Genomic DNA, 20617 nt, shown 5'->3' with positions numbered 1-20617 from the left:
TGTATTAAGGAAATGCCCCAGGAAGCATGTACTTGCATAAATGAATTGAATTTGGAAAGATGAGTAATCATTTGATGGGTGAAGAAAGACTTGGTTTATATTTTAGGCTAGTGGAAATACATGATAACGCATGGAGACATGTAGCAGTGTGATGAAGTATCTGGGGTTTTAATTTTGTGTGTGGTTGGTTGGTTGGTAGATTTATTTGTGTTTTTCTATTTGTGAACTCCAGGGACCTGCCTGTTTTGTTCATCTCTAGAACTGCAAGTTCTTAATAAGTACCTGCTGAGTAAATACATGAACAAAAGTAGTTTTATATGAATGTTAAGAATTGTATCTAAGTACATGGGCATTACCTTATAGAAGCAATCAATATATGCTATGAAAAGAAATTTGGTTTCCTGAAGATATGGATAAGTTTTAGCATATTAGTGATTAAAACATATAACCAAATATTTTCAATGTAATTAACAAATTGAAAGAATGTTATTTTTTTATGCCCTAGGAGCAATCCAGATAAAATTATTTATCTATAGTGGCCAGGGAGTGCTTCAGATCAGGAAATTTTATAGTAGGTACAAAAGAAAGATACCGAACGTGAAAGGGTGCAGAGGCAGAGTGGCATGGACTATTTTGGGGAACAATGACTGAACCATTATATTTCTGAGAGATAGCTTAGGCTAGTGGAAGGAAAACTGACCAACAAAATAGAAAAAAAAAACACACATTTTGTTCTGGCTTTGTCATTAACTGAATAACTTAGAGGTACTCACTTAATCTCCTTTACCTTTAGTTTTCTCTTTATAAAATAAAGCTTTTAATACTTCTAAATATTTTTAAGTTTATGTATAATAATAAATATAGCTGAAAGGATTGATTTGGGACAATCTGAGGAGGAAGCTAAGGGGTAGTCTATTTACCGTGATCTTCACTTACTGGTTTTTCCTTTGTTCTTTTAGAAAATTGGTTTAGTATACCTTTAATTCTATTTGTTGCATATAAATTAATTTATGGTCAGTATTGAAAGTATAAAAAATAAAATAAGGCAAAATTTAAAAATTAACAGTCATCTTACAGTTCAGATAGTGCTGGTTACGATATTGATATTTACTCTTTATGATAGATGGATAAACAGAGAGATGCATAGCAATACATATAATAATATATAGCAAACATATATTAAATATTTATTTGTTTACTTATTTTTTACTGAAAACTTTTGGATTTACATATAATGTTAACCCATTGTTTTTTCACTTAGTACAGGATAAAAAGGCATTCATGTCAATACGGTTTTTTTTTTTTCTGTATCAGTTTCTGTATCAGTCTGATGCCAGTATAATATTCCTTTTCACAGTGGTATTATTGGGGAACTAATTTTCATAGCTCACCATGTAGGTTGTTTCTTTCTTTCTTTTTTTAAATTAAGTATTTTTTTTTATTTTATTAAGTTTTAGTTTTAATTCCAGTATAGTTAACATAATCTAGGTTGTTCCTTACATCTGTTATTTACTAATACTGTTGGATAACTGGAAAATAGTATTGTCTGAAATTGAAAATCTGGCTCACATATTCTTTAGAAGAGAATATGGGATACACTTTGAAGCAGTTGAGTTTTAATTAACAGCACAACATCCATATCCAAAGGTCTTGAAGTTTCTTGGAAATCTGAGTTTGGAGGTTATGAATGGGATTTGGGAGGAATTAGCCTCATGGTGAGAGCTGAAATTTGAAATGCTTAAGTTGACTGAGCAAGGGTAGAGAGGGGAACAGGCTTTTAAACTTCAGAAAAGGAAGCATACATTGGGCATGAATAAATCGTGAGGTTGCACAGAATAGGTTGCTGTAGCACCACACTGTGGTAAAAAGTCTCAAAGACAAAACAAAACAAAAACCCTGTAGGCACAGTATGAAAAATAACCGCCTATTAAAGATTTGATTTCTATCATATATGCATACACATCAATAGTATTTTGTCAATAAAAGAAAATACATATTTTATAAGAAGCTGTAGTTCTCAGTTGAAAGAGTTTTATGTATATGTTTATATTTTGTTAGTTGTTGTTTGCTTTGGTTTGTTTTATATTTTTGTTTTGAAGCTTAAGGAAAATCTTGCAAAGTTTTTCTCCATAATTCCCTTTTTATATTAAGGCAGCAACCTTCTTAAGAATTTCAGGGCAATGCCTTATTTATTGTAAGCTACATAAACTAAGAAATGCAAGTTGAACTATACATACATATCTGCTCCTTGGGCCATTGCCTAGTGTCATATAGCTATGATCATTAAGAAGTTCATCTGTAAGATTAAAGAGATTAGATATTTCATTACAAAACCTTAAAAAGAAAAGAAAACTCATAGTATCATTCACCTCACCTAATAAAGAATATAGAGCCATATGCATTTCTGCTGTTAGCCTCAGACACAAAGTTGCCTGAAATTTCTGAGATTCCTCAGATACGAAAAGTGCATCTAAATTTTTCCCAGTATTAACCAATATGTGGTGTCAGGAAAGTCTTCCTAAGTCTAGCCTAAATTTGCTTGATTCAATTTAAACTATGATTTTGCAGTTGAGAAAATCACATCAAGGTCTTTTCCCCCCCTCATACACCCCTGTACAAATTCACACAGACACACACGCACACACACACACATCAAACTGACATATATTAATTCCGTATATTCTACATTATACCTTTTGTCTTTGCTAATAATCTTTTTAATAGCATTACAATTCCACATGAGGACAGGAGAAATTAATGTTCACAACAGGACTGACTATATTCAGAAATGTGCCAGAACATTCCTGGCAGAAGATGCCTGCCATACTTGAAGCTTTGATGTGATCAGGCACCTCTCTGTAGGTGCACGAGACACATTAGTCTTTCAATTGACAAGTTTGATGCCTTTTTACATATTAAGTGAACTTTCCTTTGCATTATAAATGGTGGAGGTCCAGAAATAATTTGTATGCAAGTCATGGCAATTTTTATCTACATAAGACACACTCCTGTAAAATTAAAGTTATGCTCAAACAACTTTTCCTTTGAGTGATGGTTCACAAGAGAAAGGGATTCTTACTTTGGAATTAACTAGCTCTATCCATTCAGTAACCACTTTGGCTTAGAAAACTCACCCTTTTTATATTTGCCAGTATTATTTGTCTTTCAGAGATAAATAGAGAGAAAGGGAAGGAGGGAGACAAGGAAGGAGACAGAGACAGAGACACTTATTAAACCAAAGGCTAGATGAGATCTTTAATAACGTCCCCAGTCAGGAAGAGACAACAATTAGCAAATACCTACTCTCCTTCAGTGTGCCATGCACTTTGCATAAGCGTTTTCATACTGGAAGGTAACATTACTACAATGTCCCTTTAAGAAAGGTAATTTTACAGTGTTGAGAGCCAGTTGAAGGTTTCGGCCTTAAGTGTTAGGTGCCGGCTTGGTTTCTGAAAAAAGAAACTCTCCTCATGCACATGAGTACATTTCCCACTTTCCAAATTAGTTGTCTTCCTGTGGCTTATGATCTCCTGCATTTTCCAATACCCCTATGAGGTAGGAAATTAGGCAACCAACATTCCTGCTGCTGTACTGAAAACGGTGGAGGAGAAAAAGACATGGACATATTAGGTGGCTTTCCTAAAATCTCATAAACAGAAGTGAGAGTACTGGAAATTGAATTTAGGCCCCCTGACTTGCTGTCGCCCATATCTCTGAGCAGTAAAGACATTTCCACAAATTAAGACAAAAAGGCTGCTTTATGGGACCAGGGAAATAAATTCTGAAATTATTCCCTTTTGTGTTTGAATCTCTGTATGTTTTAAGTAGAGTTCTTTTGTTTGTTTATTTAACTGATTTTATTTCTGTTAATACCCTCTATAATGCCTTTTAAATTAGAAAAAGATGATGTTATATGAATTTGGTTCACTGCTAACTGACTTTTTGCCAGTTTTCATCATGGTAAACAGACCTGTGTAATCTGTATTAATTCAAATGCTGTGTTGAAGTGATTTTTGTAAAAGATTGTATGGAAAAATCAGATATGATACAAGAACAACTATTGACTCTTTGTTTTTTGCAGTCACAATATGGAGCTTCTGTTTCTGCCAAGCCTGAACTGCCCCTCTTTTACACCCCTATTGATCTGGTGGACATTAGTGTGGAAATGGCTGGACTGAAGTTTATAAATCCTTTTGGTCTTGCTAGTGCAACTCCAGCTACCAGTACATCAATGATTCGAAGAGCTTTTGAAGCTGGATGGGGTTTTGCCCTGACCAAAACTTTCTCTCTTGATAAGGTAAGAATATATTTTTGAAGTCATGTTTAAATGTCTATCATGCATTTTAATTAGGGCATAAATATTATAATGGCAAGATTTGCCTGACCAAGAAATAGTAGTTATTCAACTACTGGGCAAGACCTATGGTTGCAAATTAGTTTTTATTTTCTTTCCAATCTTTCTGTCCCTTGGAAGGGCATCTGTTTCTCATTTGTTTCGTCTAGGAAGCATCAAAAACATCTGTATTACAAAAGTGCCTATTTCATTTAATAATCACAAACTCATGAATTTTATTTTGGCATTATTAATTCTTTCGTGATTTGTGAATGTGTGTGGATGAGGACCTATGCCTGAACTCAAAGTGAGAGAGACTGTGGATATGGTTTGTACATAATCCTGGGATCCAGTTCATGTCAAAAAGAATCATTCAGTGTAGCTCATTTGTGCTGGTAATAAGATTCTTCTTGAATTTTTAAATACAGAAACTTTTCAAAGTATATATGCCCGAGTTTAATTTGCCATTATGACTTTGTACCCACACTGTAAGTGGACATACTTAGAAGAAAATAAAGTACATATTACAGTTGAGATGAATTCTTTAAAATACAGAAAGCATATAAATACATGTTTTTAAAGTAGTTTGATTTATACAATAGAAGGTTGCATCCTTATATGGTTTTGAAGTAGAAAAGCACAGAATTTAACATTATTAGACCTTTTATTGATAAAATTTTAAATGCTGAATCTATGTATTTAGTACTAACTGGTAGTTAGTAATAATTAATGTATAAGAATGTGTGAATCTAGTGACCAAGAAAAGTGTATCATTTAAATCAGCCTTATCCGTAGGCAAAGAAAATAATAGAGAACAAAGATGCCCCATTAAGCACATTCTTTCCTTCTTTCTCCTCTTACTAGGATCAATAGCTAGCATTAGTATGGCTAAAACATTACAGCTGTCTTATTCTGACAGCTTTACAAGATGCTATGTGTAGGTGTGATGAAGAAAATCTAGAGATTCCTCAAAAGTTAGAAAAACCAGGGCATAAAAAATATTATAAATGTTTTTATGTTTAAATAACTAAAGGAAGATTCTTTTTCAAATAAATTGGTTGAATACATAGAAATACTTCGGTTAAACAAAGTATAAGAATAAACAACTTACTGGATTCAGCTTTAGAATATCATTAATCAATTGTTTACGGCTTTGTAGAATATTGATAGTATATTCGTCTTTGTTTCAATTCATCCTTTAAGAATAACTCAAAAGCTGTAGTCAAATGTTTAATCCACTGAGGAAAACTGAGTCTCTGATACCATTTAATGACTACATTAGTTACACTGTTTTAAAATTTCTATATGTAAACAGCAATAGATGGCTAATCATGTACAGGCGAAGAATTGTAGAAAAAAAATGTTTGCTTTGAATTTGCTGTTTGCTTGCAAAAAAATTGAATTCTGATTAATCAGAGACATCTGTCTTTACTCTGTTGGTGACATGCATTGATTTGTGATGCTGTCTCTTTCGGTAACCTAAGGAGCAGTTGCCTTTATTAGGATCAGCAGCAGAAATAAATGTGGAAGCTAACTTCCTTCTAAACCTCCAATTTGAATTTAATCTATCAATTCACAAGTCTGTGATGCTGGTTCAAAGCGAGAGTAAGGAACAAATGCAAATTAAATTTGGCATATAAAACATAATGTTGGGGGTTTTAGGAAGCTCTCTGTTACTTACTTTAATGGCGGGTACAACACAATATTTGTGCAAAGGCTATTTCAGATGTATTTTTGCTGATTATAATGACATAAATAATGATGCCACTGTGGGCTTAGATAATGGCCATACGTGGTTTTCTGAAGTAGTCAGTTTGCTTCATAGAGATGTAGGGTTTTTCTTAATTTTCTTATATTGTCCCTAATTAGTGATTATACCTATTGTGAATGTAAAATTGTCTTATGAACATCTGTGCTTTCTTATTGATGAAATGTTGTAGCACACAACTTGGTATAAACATGTTTTTCCCACAGTTTCTTACTAAAGAAATCTATTAAAATATTATATGACTATACATTTGTGTGACATTATAGCATACCAGTTTAGATTAGCCTTATTATAATTTATTATGCCATTTCAAGAATCTACTTAAAATGTATTAAAATTCAGAATCTTGACATTTGAAATTTGGATGCTCTTAATATGACAAAGGTTATTCTATGGAGTTTTGTTATCATATGAAATATTAATATTTCACAATACAGTTTTGATGAAGTACAATTTGCCGAGCCTGCATATGATAAAGAAATTAAATGCTTACCAAGGGAGTTCAGTAAAAATTAGAGCCCTGCCTGAACATCTGCTGGAAATTTTATTATCCTGTCCTACTGACAGGGTGGCTCCCTCGTTGTTTTTGTAGATTGACAGCTGAATATTGCACTGATTTCTGCAGCAAATATGTTTAGGTGAACTTTGTTTCCCTTTTTTTTTATTTTTTTGGGGAGTTTGGAACATGCTTTTGATTTTCATCCTATACCTTTTTTTATACTCTTGACATTTGTAGATGCCAGATTGAGGTCTAATACGCTGTAGCAACGATAGACCATTGACTTACAGTGAAATGCCAGTTGATATCTCAGTAAACAGAAATATTATTATTCTTTACTGTGCAGTCTGTATAAAAGCTGTACGTGGTTTCTTTAGGGAGGCAAATGATCAGATTTTTAATGTCAAATATAAAAAGATCTGTGTTTGCTTTTGTGTTAAATAACATGAAAGATGGCTTTTATTAACTACGTTCTTCCTTCCCAAATCAGCCTTTCTAGAACGTCCCAAAATATGTAGATTGCCTTTCTTGAGATTCTGTTTATGTTTTATAAAGTTGATATTTAAAATATCATCATAAAATATTTAAAATACAATTATAAATTCTTTTCATAAATAAATATATATTGTGTTCCCGTTTAACTAAACAAAGGTGGAAGAGAAATCGATGTCAAGCTCAATTAAAGCTAAACTATCATGACAAACCAGAGAAATGCTCTGTTTAACTGGTAATATTAAAAATTGTTTAGACTTCACATAAAAGAACCTCCTGACTCGTGTCCACATTATACTGATAACAGATAAAATAGATAAAAATATTTGGGAGAATCATATCATAAATTTTATTTTATCAGACATACACATATTATATACTACAAATATGTAATCTGTAAGTGCATGCTGCATGTATCTTTCTCACTACATAGATAAATAAACCCAGAAGTGTTTATTACTATTCCAAATAGAATTCAAACCTAAGCAAAAGTTCACTTAATTTATAAACTATGTAGCATAGATATTAGAATAAACTTGTGATGGAATTTTAGTGAGAAAATGTCTTGAATGCATATGCTTTGTTTTAATAAGTATCACATGATGAGATAAATACATGCACACATAATGAGTCAACAAAAAATACCAAAAACCAAAAACTGAGAAATAGTTAAGATTCTTCATTATTTATTTGGAATCAAATGTTGATAGTAGCTTTTTTCCATAAAATAGAAACTTATACCACATAACACAATGCTTAGTGTACAGGAAGAGTTTGATAAATGTTTCATAAATATTTGTTGGATAAATGAATCAATAAATGAATAAATAGATTTTTGGCAAAAGCATATTTTCTTTTTTTTTTCAGCCATATGAACAGACAGTTACCACATAAAAAAATTGACTGTTCTGAGTATTGATCTCAATCAAAGGAGAAAAGGCCAATTTAAAATTTTCATATCCCATGTTGCTTTCTGTAGTGCATATATACATGTCTAGAAATGAAAATGTCAGTGGGGTTTTTTAATGCATGGGTAGTGTTTTAAGACTTAAGAGTCTTTAAAATATTGAGAATTTTTGAGAAAAAATAATATGTATTGCACAATTTTAGGAAGGGAAATAAAAATCATCTGACCAGCTATCTAAGCTCATGTGTCAATAGCTATAACAGAATAAATGTAACTTGTTTCTGAGTGCTTTTAGTGGCAAGGAATATGCTAAATCTTTAAGGCAATGCAGCCTTTTATAGCTATGAAAAAACCTATTTTAGAAATATCTTCCTTTTGAGGCACCTGGGTGGCTCAGTTGGTTAAACATCTGACTTCGGCTTAGCTCACGATCTCACGGTTCCGTGGACTTGAGCCCCACGTCGGGCTCTGTGCTGACAGCTTGGAGCTTGGAGCCTGCTTCAGATTCTGTGTCTCCCTCTGTCTCTGCCCCTCCCCTGCTGGCACTCTGTCTCTCTCTCCCTCAAAATAAATAAACAGTAAAAAAAAAAAAAAGAAATATCTTCCTTTTATTGACCCCAAATTGGCCTTTCTCATAAGTTCCATCCATGTTTTATAGTTCTGCCTTCAGAGATATCTTGGAATAAATTAGTCTAACTTACTAACATAAATGAATTGTTGATTTTTAAATATGGTGGGGGTTTTCCCCAGTAAATAAATACCCTAGAGAAAGGCTAATAAGTATGGACAGGCAGTGACATCTAGGGAAAACAAATTTGGCCTGGGAGACTCCAGTCTCTGTCCAAAGCTCCTTCTAAATCACTACCTTGCACAAATTGTTGAACATTGTACATTGTTTTGTTAGAATTTATCATACACATAATTAACTACCATTTATTGACTGCTTTGAAAGTATAGACATTGCCAAATATTTTTCATAAGTTATTCTTTGAATTGTCATAATATGACTATAAGATAGACAGTATTTTTTAAGTTTTTTCATGTGAAATAATTCAGTGAGAAAGTTAAACCAGTTGCCCAGGACTTAGAACAACAGTTATTTATTTGCTCAGAATCATGTATATTGGCAATTTGGCTGAGTTCATGTGGGCAGTTCTTCTGCTTCACAAGGTATCTTTAGGGTTCATTTATGCATTTTCAGTCAGTTAGAGGGATGCCTGGGGACTGGCAAGAGGGCCTCATTCGTGTATATGGACCCTCACCTGGAGTTGCGTAATTGCTGAGACAGCTAAGACTCTCTCTCTGTCTCTTTATTCTCCCTCTTGCCTAATGGTGGCTCATCAAGGAGGCTAGGTTGGGCTTGTTCGCAAGGTGGCAGTGCTCCAAGAGGGCAAGTGTGGAAGCTGCAAAGCCTGTTGAAATAAACCCTCAAAAGTCACACGCTGTCACTTCCACCATACTTTCTTGGTTAAAGCAAATTATGAGATATGCTATACATGTTATATTCAAGAAGTAGGTAAATACCTTCTGCTTATTTATGGGAAGAACAGAAAAATCAAATCACAAATGGCCATGTTTATAGCATGGAAAGTGGATGGCAGCCATCATTGCCAACTGTACTTATTTGCCCTCTGGTCCCAGTAGTTCAAATCCCTCCCACCTGCAAAATGCATCCACCCCTTTCCAAGATACCAAAAAATGTCATTCAGTTATGGCATTAGTCTCAAAGTCTATGATCTTATGATCTATATTAAGTTCAAAGGCAAATGAGGCTGGTTGGGTTCAGCTTGCTTTATCCAGGATACTATGAAATAGAAAGACAAGTTGACTATCCTCTATACACCCAAAATAAAAGTATACAGTCAAGAGAACCTTAATAGATACTCTCATTCACAAATAAAATAAATGTCTGGGATTTAGAAATCACTGTCTGCAGCAATTTTTTTATAACATTTTTTTTAATGTTTATTTTTGAGAGAGAGAGAGCACAAGCAGGAGAGGGGCAGAGAGAGAGAGAGAGAGAGAAAGAAAGAGAGAGAGAGAGAGAGAGAGAGAGAGAGAATCTGAGTCAGGCTCTAGACTCCATGCTGTCAGCACAGAGCCCAATGCAGGCTCGAACTCAAGAACTGCAAGATCATGACCTGAGCTGAAGTCAGACGCTTAACCAACTGAGCCACCCAGGCACCCCATGTCTGCAGCAATTATAAAATTCAGTTGGTCACGTGTTGTCAGGGTCTCTTGCTCTGTGAATAGGGGATATTCCTAGAGTAGGACCCTGTTCTTCTCCCTGGTAATGGTTTCCTAATCCATTGTTCCTGTCTGCTACCGGATGTGTCCTTTGGGCTCTTGATTCTATCCTCTGAGTTGTGTTTTGTTTTGTTTAGAAATGGCCAATGATGGCCATTCTTGGCAGTTGAATAACTTTTTCAACCTGTTTCTGCCCACAGAAAGTTAAGAACCCCTGTTCTCTTTATTTTAGTTGTCCCTTTTAGTCCTAGTTCTTAGTGATGTCATCAGAAAACTTTGTGAAAAACTTTTTGAATCTATCAAGAGCTGACTACATGCCCTAAACCCACATTCATAATTCTTTTTGAGACGTATTTCTCTCTATTTTGGACATATCTTCCTGCTGTGGCACAATATCCTTTAGATTCTTAGAATCAATATTGTCTACCTGAGAGAATCTACTAGGACCTGCTTTAAATCTTTCTAAAATCTTAACAAAGTATCACATAGCAACACTCTTGATGGGATCTTTACCCTAAGGTCATTTCTTACTTTGAAAATCTTTTCCTTCTGGGGTAGACGAAGTACACAGAATTGTTTTATTTTCTAACACAAGCAATTCTTGGCTTTGCTCTAAATTTGCTTATCAAATTACATATATCCTTATTTAGCTATTTTCTCTCTTAGAATACCTTATTATTCTTGGGTAGAAACATTCAACTGACACTTTGAGTGTTCTGTCTAGCGATTTCTTTAGTCAGATCTACACATGCGTTATGTACATTTCTATCTTCTGAATTATCACCAGTGACATTCTTGCCAGTTGTTCTGCCACTACATAACACAGGCCACCCTTTTCCCAGTGTCCACTAACAATTTTCACACTGCATTTCAAGCCTCCACTAGCAGTTTGTTCACCGTTTTTCCAGCTTTTGCTAGCAGCCTACTTTTAATTTTCCAAGAGAGGTCTCTGCCCCCCTCTCATTTTGAAAGCCGATGCCACACGATTTAGATTCTGTTATGGCTAGCAAACATAACCAATTTCTGTATTACTTATCTATTGCTGCACATCAAAGCACCTCACAATTTAGTAGCTTAAAACAACTAATCTGCTGTTGGTTCTAGAATTCGGCAATTTGGTCAGGGCACAGCTGGGTGGGCTTGACTCTGCCCATGTGACATGAGTTGTTTTCTCTCATGTTAGTTTTCTCTCAGTTAGTTGACAGACTTGGTGGCTGCTGGTCCTTGATGGCTTTATGCACATGCTTGGGCCCTCAGCTGGCATAACTGGGCCGGGGTCTCCATATGGTCTCATCTTCAAAAAGACTCTACTTGGCTTGTTCACAAGGTGGCCGTATTCTAAAAATGCAAGAGTGGAAATTGTGACTCTGAGGCTCAGATGTTACACAGTGTCATTTCCACCCTTATTCTGTTGGTTAGAGCAGGTCACAAGGCCAGACCAGGATTTAGGAGCATGGAAATAGTTCCTCCCACCCAAGACTTAAATCCACCGCACCAGAATTGAACCAAGGTCTATTTGATACAAATCCGGATGCTTTCCTCTATATCATATTTTCTACTTTATCCTCTCTGAATCTCATTATTTTATGTCTAAACTGAAGGCAGTTTGACTCCATCGGTGTTTGGCAGGGACCTGGAGTTCAGCTGAGCAGGAACACTGAGGGCTGTCTATCCCTGCCTCAAGCAGAGCAGCACCTATGATTTTATTTCTGTCTTGGTTTTATGTATAGTTTCATGGAGACAGAATTTTGATTTAAAAATCTTCTGAGATGGGCACCTGGGTGGCTGAGGGTGATGAATCACTAAATATTGCACTGTATGTTAACTAACTAGAATTTAATAAAAGCTTGACAAAGAAAAAAAATAAAATAAAACCTTCTGGAAATCCACTGTTAATCCATTGTCAAAAGCCAGTCTCCTGTGCCAGTTTTTTTCCAGCCACACTGTCCCTCTTTCTAGCCCTCCAACATGGCAGGGTTCTCCTTCTCTTAGGCCATTTTGCTAGTGTTTGCTCTGCCTAGAATGCTTTGCCCTCTTTGTACATAGAGCTCTTGCTTCTCATTCAGTTCTCAGGTGAGAAATTACCTCATCAGAGAAGCCTTTACTGACCACTCAAAACTCTCTTCCTGTGCCACATTTCCCTGTTTTTGTTTTTTTCTTTCACTGCACTTACCATGATGTGGAATTACCATTCTCTTGATCATGTTTTTGTTTACTTGTTTATTTTTCTGTTTTAGCCATATGAAGTAAGATTAATAAGAAGAGGGATGTTGTCTTTCTTGCTCAATTCTGTATGCCCAGTGCCAAGAACCAGGTCTGGCAGATAGGAAGGATGCAATGCATACTTGTTAGATGAATGAATAATTATAGGATTCTAATTTGAACCACAATTCCACATGACAGCTCTTCAGTTACTTGGAGACAGCTCTCATGTCCTATCAACAAGCCTTTTCTTTTTCCTTTCTAAATAGTCCTGTTTTCCTTTCTATAATAAGGTTTGCAGACTTTTTACCATGTAGGTTGTCTGTTCTCCCATGTGGATTTCAAGAAACTTGTTTCGATCCACATTATCTTAATTGAGAGGAAGTTGCCTACATTTGCACAAACTGCTAGCACCTATCAACCAGACAAGGATTCAGGAATAACACTGTCAGGACTATAAATGCTAAAAATAATATTTAGAGCTGTTAAGAAAAATTTCACAAATATGTTATGTAATAATATTTTAGAGCTTGGGTAATTCTCTTTGGATTACAACAAAAGACTACACTTTATTCTTCTAACTTACTTTAAAAGGCCTTATTAGAAATAAAGATCTGAATTTTTTAAACATTAAGTCAAACTGATTTCTTTTATTGTTATTGAGTTTCTACATAACATTATCATGAAAGTCTATGAAACAATAAATGAACAGCTGTCCAGTGCATTATTTTCCTTGATATAGTTCTAGCTTCAAATTTGGTACATAATTAATTTCTATTTATCGTGCAGCATTGTTCTCATGATATATATTTATGCACTAACTAAGGAGTTATAATTATTTAAACAAATTCAATGTAAACTTCTTATCTGGGAGACTTTTAACATGCTAAAACCATAAGTGATTTCTGTCTACTCATAGTTTGATTTTCACCTGATTAGGTTCTTTGTTATTTAGATTTATTGTATTGAAATTGTTAAAATTGACTCATCCTCAAATTATAAAGAATGGGTTGATTAAAAGGTTACAGTTCACATGTAATCATCCTATGGGAGATTTCAACCAAATGCTCACTTTATAACTATCTAGCAAGCTTTCCTATGAAGCAACCCTGATCTTTTCAACAACAAAGGAAAATGTGTATTCCTATATGCCCATTTGTGTGTACACTTTGAATACTGAAGCTAAGTCTTGCAAATTAGAATTTAACGAAAAATATTCCACATCTTTCTCCAAAGTTCTAATCATTGTTTTCCACCATGCCACATATGCCAGACTTAGTCTGTTCAATAGAAAGTATAGATTAAGATGTTTCCAAGCATAGGTTAATGCAAGTACTTCTAATATTAACTATAAATCCTTTAATTGTAGCCAAAATAATATTTTTAACCAGGTACATTATTAAAGATATTTAAATTGCTCCCAATCTTTTTTACCTTTTATTTCACAATTGGGCTAGTTGACTATAGCCGACCAATCAATTTTCCAATATAATTACATCTTCCCCTCTTCCATTTCAGGCTGTGATTTCACACTTGTTTATTAGTTAATCATTTTGGTAGGGTGGACAAGGTGAGACTCAAATAGACTTTTTAATAATATAAATTGACATGCACAATTTTGATTTGGTTTAGCAGTTAGAAGAACCTAACTAGTACTGGAAAATACTTCTTTCAGCTTTGGAGTTTTTGTTTTGTTTTGTTTTGTTTTTAAAGTAACTGGTGTCAAGGTTAATGGAAAATTCTCATAAACATGGCTAATGGAAATTTTCATAAAGTACAGTTCTGCTGTTTGAGAAACTAATTTTACTCTTATCCTGTCTCACATAATTCTTTTGCAGAATTTAAATTTAACTGGTCAAAAATATCCATATTCTGGCTATGTTTGGATGATACAGCCTTGGTTGAAATTAACATGACTTGAATTCCGTAATATACTCCTTGGCTTTGTATTTTCTTTATTGATTTTTAACAAGACTCTAGTCATTACTATGTAGGCATACATTGTTTAACAATATCCATTGTTAAAATACTTTAAATATAAAACCCAGTGATTACCTCACTGCCAAGTTTTTTTTTTATTGGAGATGTACCTACATTGGCCATTTTGTTGTAAGACATACTCAGTTTTAAATTGCGGTTCCCTCTATGCTCCTTTTTCTTACATGACTTGCAATTGGTTTCATATCCAATCACCACTGTTTCTGAAATGAGGTGTCATTAGATGCTTACAGAAGGAAGTGACTGCTTTCCTAGAGAAATGTTCAGCCAACTTCCTTTTCATATGCCAGTTACCTTACTCCACTTCTTCATCTACTACTTTTACTTCAGCTAAGTCTGCTGCTCTTTTTATCCTGTTCTGCTTACTCATTTGCAAGTTTTTCCATAGTATCCCACATGTTTGAAACAACTTATCATTCCTCTTCTGCCAATTCACCCTCAAAGTTAAAATTTATCTAAAAGTATCATCAAGGAAAGCATTGCTTTTAGGTATATGGTCTAGACTAGATGTATCCTGAGAGCTGTTGCTAATGTCCTTTGTATGCCCTCTTTTTGATCTCATTCACTCAACAAACATTTATTAGACACAATCATTATATATGACACAATCATATATATATATATATATATATATATATGTATATATGTATATGTGTGTGTGTGTGTGTGTGTGTGTGAATGGTCTTTGCCCTATAAAACTTAAATTCTAGTTCAGAGTATATGTTAAAAGACCCAGTAGGACTGACTGAATGTTGACATAAGGCAACAAAGATTCTTGGACTAAATATGTTACTTAATAAACAGTAGTTTCCTCCATTTTTAAAAAGAAAAATGACTTCACATTGGAGCTTCATCTTTATTCTAGGCAGAAGGATAGCACATGGACATTCATGGTCATAAGAGTGCCAAGCATATTTAAGATTCAGCAGCTAAATCTTAAGTAAGATTCAGCATATGTATCATGAGGTGGTGTAAGTAGCTGGAGAGACTATGGGAAAGGCCTTTTAGCAGGAATTTAAATGTGATTATATAGACCTCAGGGAACCTGTGGAGGTTTTAAGCAGAGGAATTAGATAATTCAATTTGGAATTTGCTATTAATCATAATGTATCTCCCAGTCACCATTTTCATTTATTTTTTTAATTTTTTTTAAAGTTTACTTATTTATTTTGAGAGAGAGAGTGTGTGTGTGTGCATGAGAGGGGGAGGGGCAGACAGTGAGGGGGAGAGAAAGAATCTAAAGCAGGCTCCACACTCCATCTGTGTGTAGAGCCTGATGTGGGGTCGAACTCACAAAACCATGAGATCATGACCTGAGCTGAAACCAAAAGTGAGTTCCTTAACCTACTGCGACACCCAGGCACCCCTCTCATTCACCACTTTTAATAATATCTTCAACTCTTTCTCACAGAGTCTCTCTTTTCTGATTAAACCAATCTAATCACTAGACTTATTGTGTTTATGTCATCTATACCTTAATTTTACCCTTTTTCTTCCTTAAGATGATTTGTTCTTCATGGTATACTTAAGATCAGTGCATTTCACTGCATGTAAATTTTACAGAATGAAAGCAAACAAATATTGAATTCTAGTTAATGATATGAGTAGTGACACATTTAGGATTGAAGAATATGTATGTTTGCAACTTACTCTGAAATGCATCAAAAAAATAAAGAGGTGACTTGATGGGTATATTGAGATGGGCATATGATAGAGTAAATTCAGCAAATCACTGATTATAGAATTTAAATGTACATAAGCGTTCACTGTAAAATTCTTTCAACATTTCTGTAGTTTGAACATTTTCATAATAAAATTTTAAAGAAAAAAGAAAGATGATTTCTTCTTCTATTCAAATATTAAAAAGCCATTCAAGTCCTCTGTGGCTGTTGACCAATGGTTATCTTCTCCTGAGTCTCTGAGCTTTTATAAAGTTTTTCTCAATTGACATAAGATAGAATGGATTTTTTATGTGTTTGTTTCTGTTTTTTCTTTCCTGAATGTAAGCCCTCGGAAGGCAGGTCCTGTAACCTTCAGACTTTGCATATGAAGGAACTTAAAAGTACATGTTGACTATTTCCCTAGCCTAATCAGTAGGACAGATGTGTTTTGGAGTGTGGCACATTGTTTAGTAATATTGTGAATATTAAATTGATAAATATCACTATTTCATGACGAACAATTTCACTTTTTTGGATAAATGTAATTTTGTACAGCTATAATCGTCTTCTTTAGAGGACATATTTTAGGCTTTTTTCTTGAGTGCTGTCATGGGTTCTTCAAAACTTGCTTCCATCATTGGGGAACTTTCTGCTATGGTTCTTTTGAATCTTTGGTTATAACTTACTCCCTACACAACTCATAGGAGCCCTTAAGTTATGTAACATTTCTTTGCTGAGACTTCTTTGCCTATTCAGGGGTCCCTACTGAATAGACCTTAGAGTGACCTCACACTACCTTATTCTATATGGGACCCTTAAATGGCCCACAGGAAAATCTTATATTTCCTTTTCCCTGACAAATACTAAGAATGCAGGCTGGTCAAGGTACAGTTGCATCTCTTTTAGCTCATTTTTCAGCAGCAGACAACCCAGATGTTACTATTTAGACATATCAAACAGAGCTGGCACACTACACACTGTGCCTTCCCCTCCAAAAGGAAAAAGAAATTGTAGGGAACACATATTGAATATTCTCAGGGTTTCTTTCATCCCCTGTCTTGGGTCTTGGGGATAGCAGTGAGACTCTGAACGCACAATTAGTATGATCCAAAGAAATAATTTTATAACCTCCAACATCCCTGCCTTTTGTACTCTTACTAAGGGAAAAGGGTATAAAAGTTCTCTAAGCAGATTCTTGTCATGTACTTGAATAATTCTGCAAGGGGAAATTTTATTTTTGTAGTTTATTTCAATTCCTCTTAAGATCTTAGCCAAAATCCACATTTTGAAACTCTGTTATATTGCTAAAGTCTATGTCAAACTTTAACTATTGACATTAATTACATGAAAGCACATTAAAAAAGTTTCTTAAATTTTATAAAATGTCTCTCATACTGAGATTTTTTTCTAGATTTTGTGGGTATCATTTTTTTAAAGTTTACTTATTTGGGCGAGAGAGAGAGAGGGCAAGTTGGGAGCGGCAGAGAGAGAGGGAGATAGAATCCCAAGTCGACCACAAATCCATGCAGAGCCTGATGTGAGGCTCAAACCCACAAGCCATGAGATCATTACCTGAGCCAAAGTTGGACACTTAACCAACTGAGCCTCTCAGGCGCCCATGTGGATATCATGTAATTGATCATTTAAGTGTCATTTAACATGACATCACAATTGTTTTAGTCCAGGTCTTCCACTAACAAGTTGCCAAGATGGGATTAAACATGCAAGAATTTTATTAGGTGAAATACCTGTGAAAGAAAATAGGGAGGAAGGTAGGTTGAGTGTAAGCATCCTGCCTAGAATGTCTTGCATCTAAGTAAATTTCACCAAGCCTTTACAAAGTCCTCAGTTCTCAGGAAAGATCATGAGTTAGTCTCTGTGTTCTGTTCAATCATTGGCTGAGTTGTAGGAATGCAGTACAATGCAGGGATGGATTTCACAGCACAAGAGCTGGGGTCATTGTTCAGTTCGGTTCACTGTAGCTGGAATTCTGAGGTTGCCACAAGGATACTTGGATTTTCTGCCATAGTCAGCATAAGGTAAGCAGCCACTTAGCATATAAACAGTTTTTCAGTGGGTGAATAAACAAACATTACATTGTATTTTGAAATCTTCTCTTGATCAATATGAAGAGAAATGTTATGGCACCAAAGGTAAAAACAAACTATATAAAGAAAAATATGTACTGAAAGAAAAAAATGAGATTGCATGCAGAAGTCTAGAGGAGTTATTTTAACTTACGTTTTCAATCATGGTTTTCACAGCAAACCATAATAGTTATTATTCAAGTATTACAACTGTTTCCCTTTATTTGGAAGAAAGTGTTGAGGGCTATCTCTTTCCTAGATAATGTGACTGTCAATAATAAATTACTTAACTTCTGTAAACCTCAGCATGCTCACTAATAACATAATACCTGCTTTCCTTTTCTTATAGTATTCTAGGGATACTCAGTTTGAATTTTTGAAAAATAGAAGATGTAAAGATGGGGCACCTGGGTGGTTCAGTCGGTTGAGCATCCCACTCTTGATTTTGGCTCAGGTTATGATCACAGGACCATGAGATCGAGCCCTATGTCAGGCTCCACACTGAGCATGGAGCCTGCTTAAGTTTCTCTCTCTCTCTCTCTCTCTCTCTCTCTCTCTCTCTCTCTCTCCCCACCCCCCACCCCTCTTCCCTGCTCACATTCTCCCTCTCTAAAAAAAAAAAAGATGTAAAAATGATTTGTAACATGTAAAACACCATATCAGTAAAAGTTACTGTTATTCTTACCACAATTTGCATACCAAACTAAAACATTAGTTGTTATGTAATCATTTATTAAAGCATAAAATCACTGTAATTTTGCTCTTCTCATTTAAGGACTCATCTTCACCAGTACCACCCACATCCAAGTCCCCATGATTTCTCACTGAATACTCTACTAGCCCTGTACAAGAGCCTCCCTGTTTCCACTCTCATCTGTCCTACATTCCAACCTCCATAACATAGCCTAAATTGTGTCTTACAAAAAAAATCATATGATGTCCCTCCCTTGCTTAAAATATTCCAATGACTTCCCATAGCCCTTGAATAAGATCCAAAATCCTTATACAATCACTTTATCATCTGACTCCTGCCTGTCTCTCAGACCTCATCTCATTTGATTTCACCTTGTGCCAATTAAGCGAGAGCCAGAATGGCCTTTTCTGGGTTGTTCCAATAAGCCAACCTCATTCTCACCTATGGCCCTTCACTAACTGTTCTCCTTGCCTAGAATTTTTGGACCCTTATATTCAAAAAGGAAACAGAGAAAATTGTTGGTAAAGGAAACTTGTAAATTGTATAGGAATAATTCTGTTGTAGTAAGTACTTTATACTTATTTTAGTTTATCAGCTATCAGGAAATGTAGATGACAACTAACCAATTAAACTATGAAGGGATGGTCACATATCCTTCCTTTCTGTTCCTTTCCATTAACAGGAGATTTTATGACTTTTAAGTCATTCAGTAAAATTCATCTTCTTTAATATTTCTGAAAAGAAAAAAGATAAAGAATTGTTCTTCCTTATAGCTGTTGGGATCTCATTAGTTACCAGTCATAAAATCTTCAGAAAATGGGAAGTATTTTTATAGGGGTCAGAAATTTCAATGCAAAGAGCAAGTGGATGTTATGCAACATACACATGGGCTCAGAGAAAACTATGTTTAAAAATGCTTTTTCATGTAAAATTGATGTGTTATTGTAAATGTTAAAACACCAAGTTGTGATTCTCTGTTTCTGAACCTGTTCATAGTGCACTGAAAGAAAACTAGAAAGTGCTGCCCAACTCTAGAATATGTTCCATCAGTTTTTGTGGCATTTGTGTCTATAACTGCTATTAACATTAATGGGATTTAATTGAGTAGGGCTGATACACACATATCAAAAAATTCACTCAGATTACTATAGGCATAGCTGGTCTTGGAGCATAATTCACAGTACATACAACTGAAATTGTTTTGCATTAAAACATGAAATAAAACATATTTAGAAGTTGGCTATCAAGCCGTATTTGGAGCAGATACTTAAAATATCTTTAATATTGGAATTCCAGTATTAAATAAAAGGCATGTTTATAAAGAGTTCAATAATTGGACAGGCTACATATTGATTTTTTCCTTTGTTATATAATATTACCCACTTCTCCATCTAGAGCCATGTCGTACCGGGTTGAAGAGTGCTAGAAACATGGTCGCTGTTGTGTATTGGAATGTGGAGAGACGGAAAGGCTGTCACAGCAGTCAATAAGATCTGAGAGGTGTTGACTAATTGCCTGCTAATTACACAGTAAATTGTCTAATTAAGCTGATGGTTAATTAGGGTACGCTTGCACAGCAGTCTTGTGGAATTTGTGTCTGATGTCTGGGAAGCAGCTTGTGTAATTGGCAAACTGGTAAGGACTGGCAGAGAACATGACTGGAAAGCTCACTGCCAGTGGATGACAGAATAAGGATTTAGTGGAAACAAAAGGGTTGTCATTTTTATAC

At 34.8% G+C, this 20617-nt stretch overlaps 1 protein-coding gene across 1 annotated transcript in view; it reads left to right on the top strand.

Moving 5' to 3' along the window:
- Window positions 1-20617, top strand: part of DPYD (dihydropyrimidine dehydrogenase) — an 863978-nt gene that overhangs the window by 456789 nt on the left and 386572 nt on the right. The window contains 1 exon segment of the mRNA XM_030327163.1: window positions 4082-4297. Within this exon segment, the coding sequence (XP_030183023.1) occupies window positions 4082-4297 (216 nt within the window).

The sequence above is a fragment of the Lynx canadensis genome, chromosome C1, assembly GCF_007474595.2.
Source record: "Lynx canadensis isolate LIC74 chromosome C1, mLynCan4.pri.v2, whole genome shotgun sequence".
Taxonomy (NCBI): Eukaryota; Metazoa; Chordata; class Mammalia; order Carnivora; family Felidae; genus Lynx; species Lynx canadensis.
Note: the sequence above shows the minus strand (reverse complement) of the source record. Positions and strands in the feature narration are given on the sequence as shown.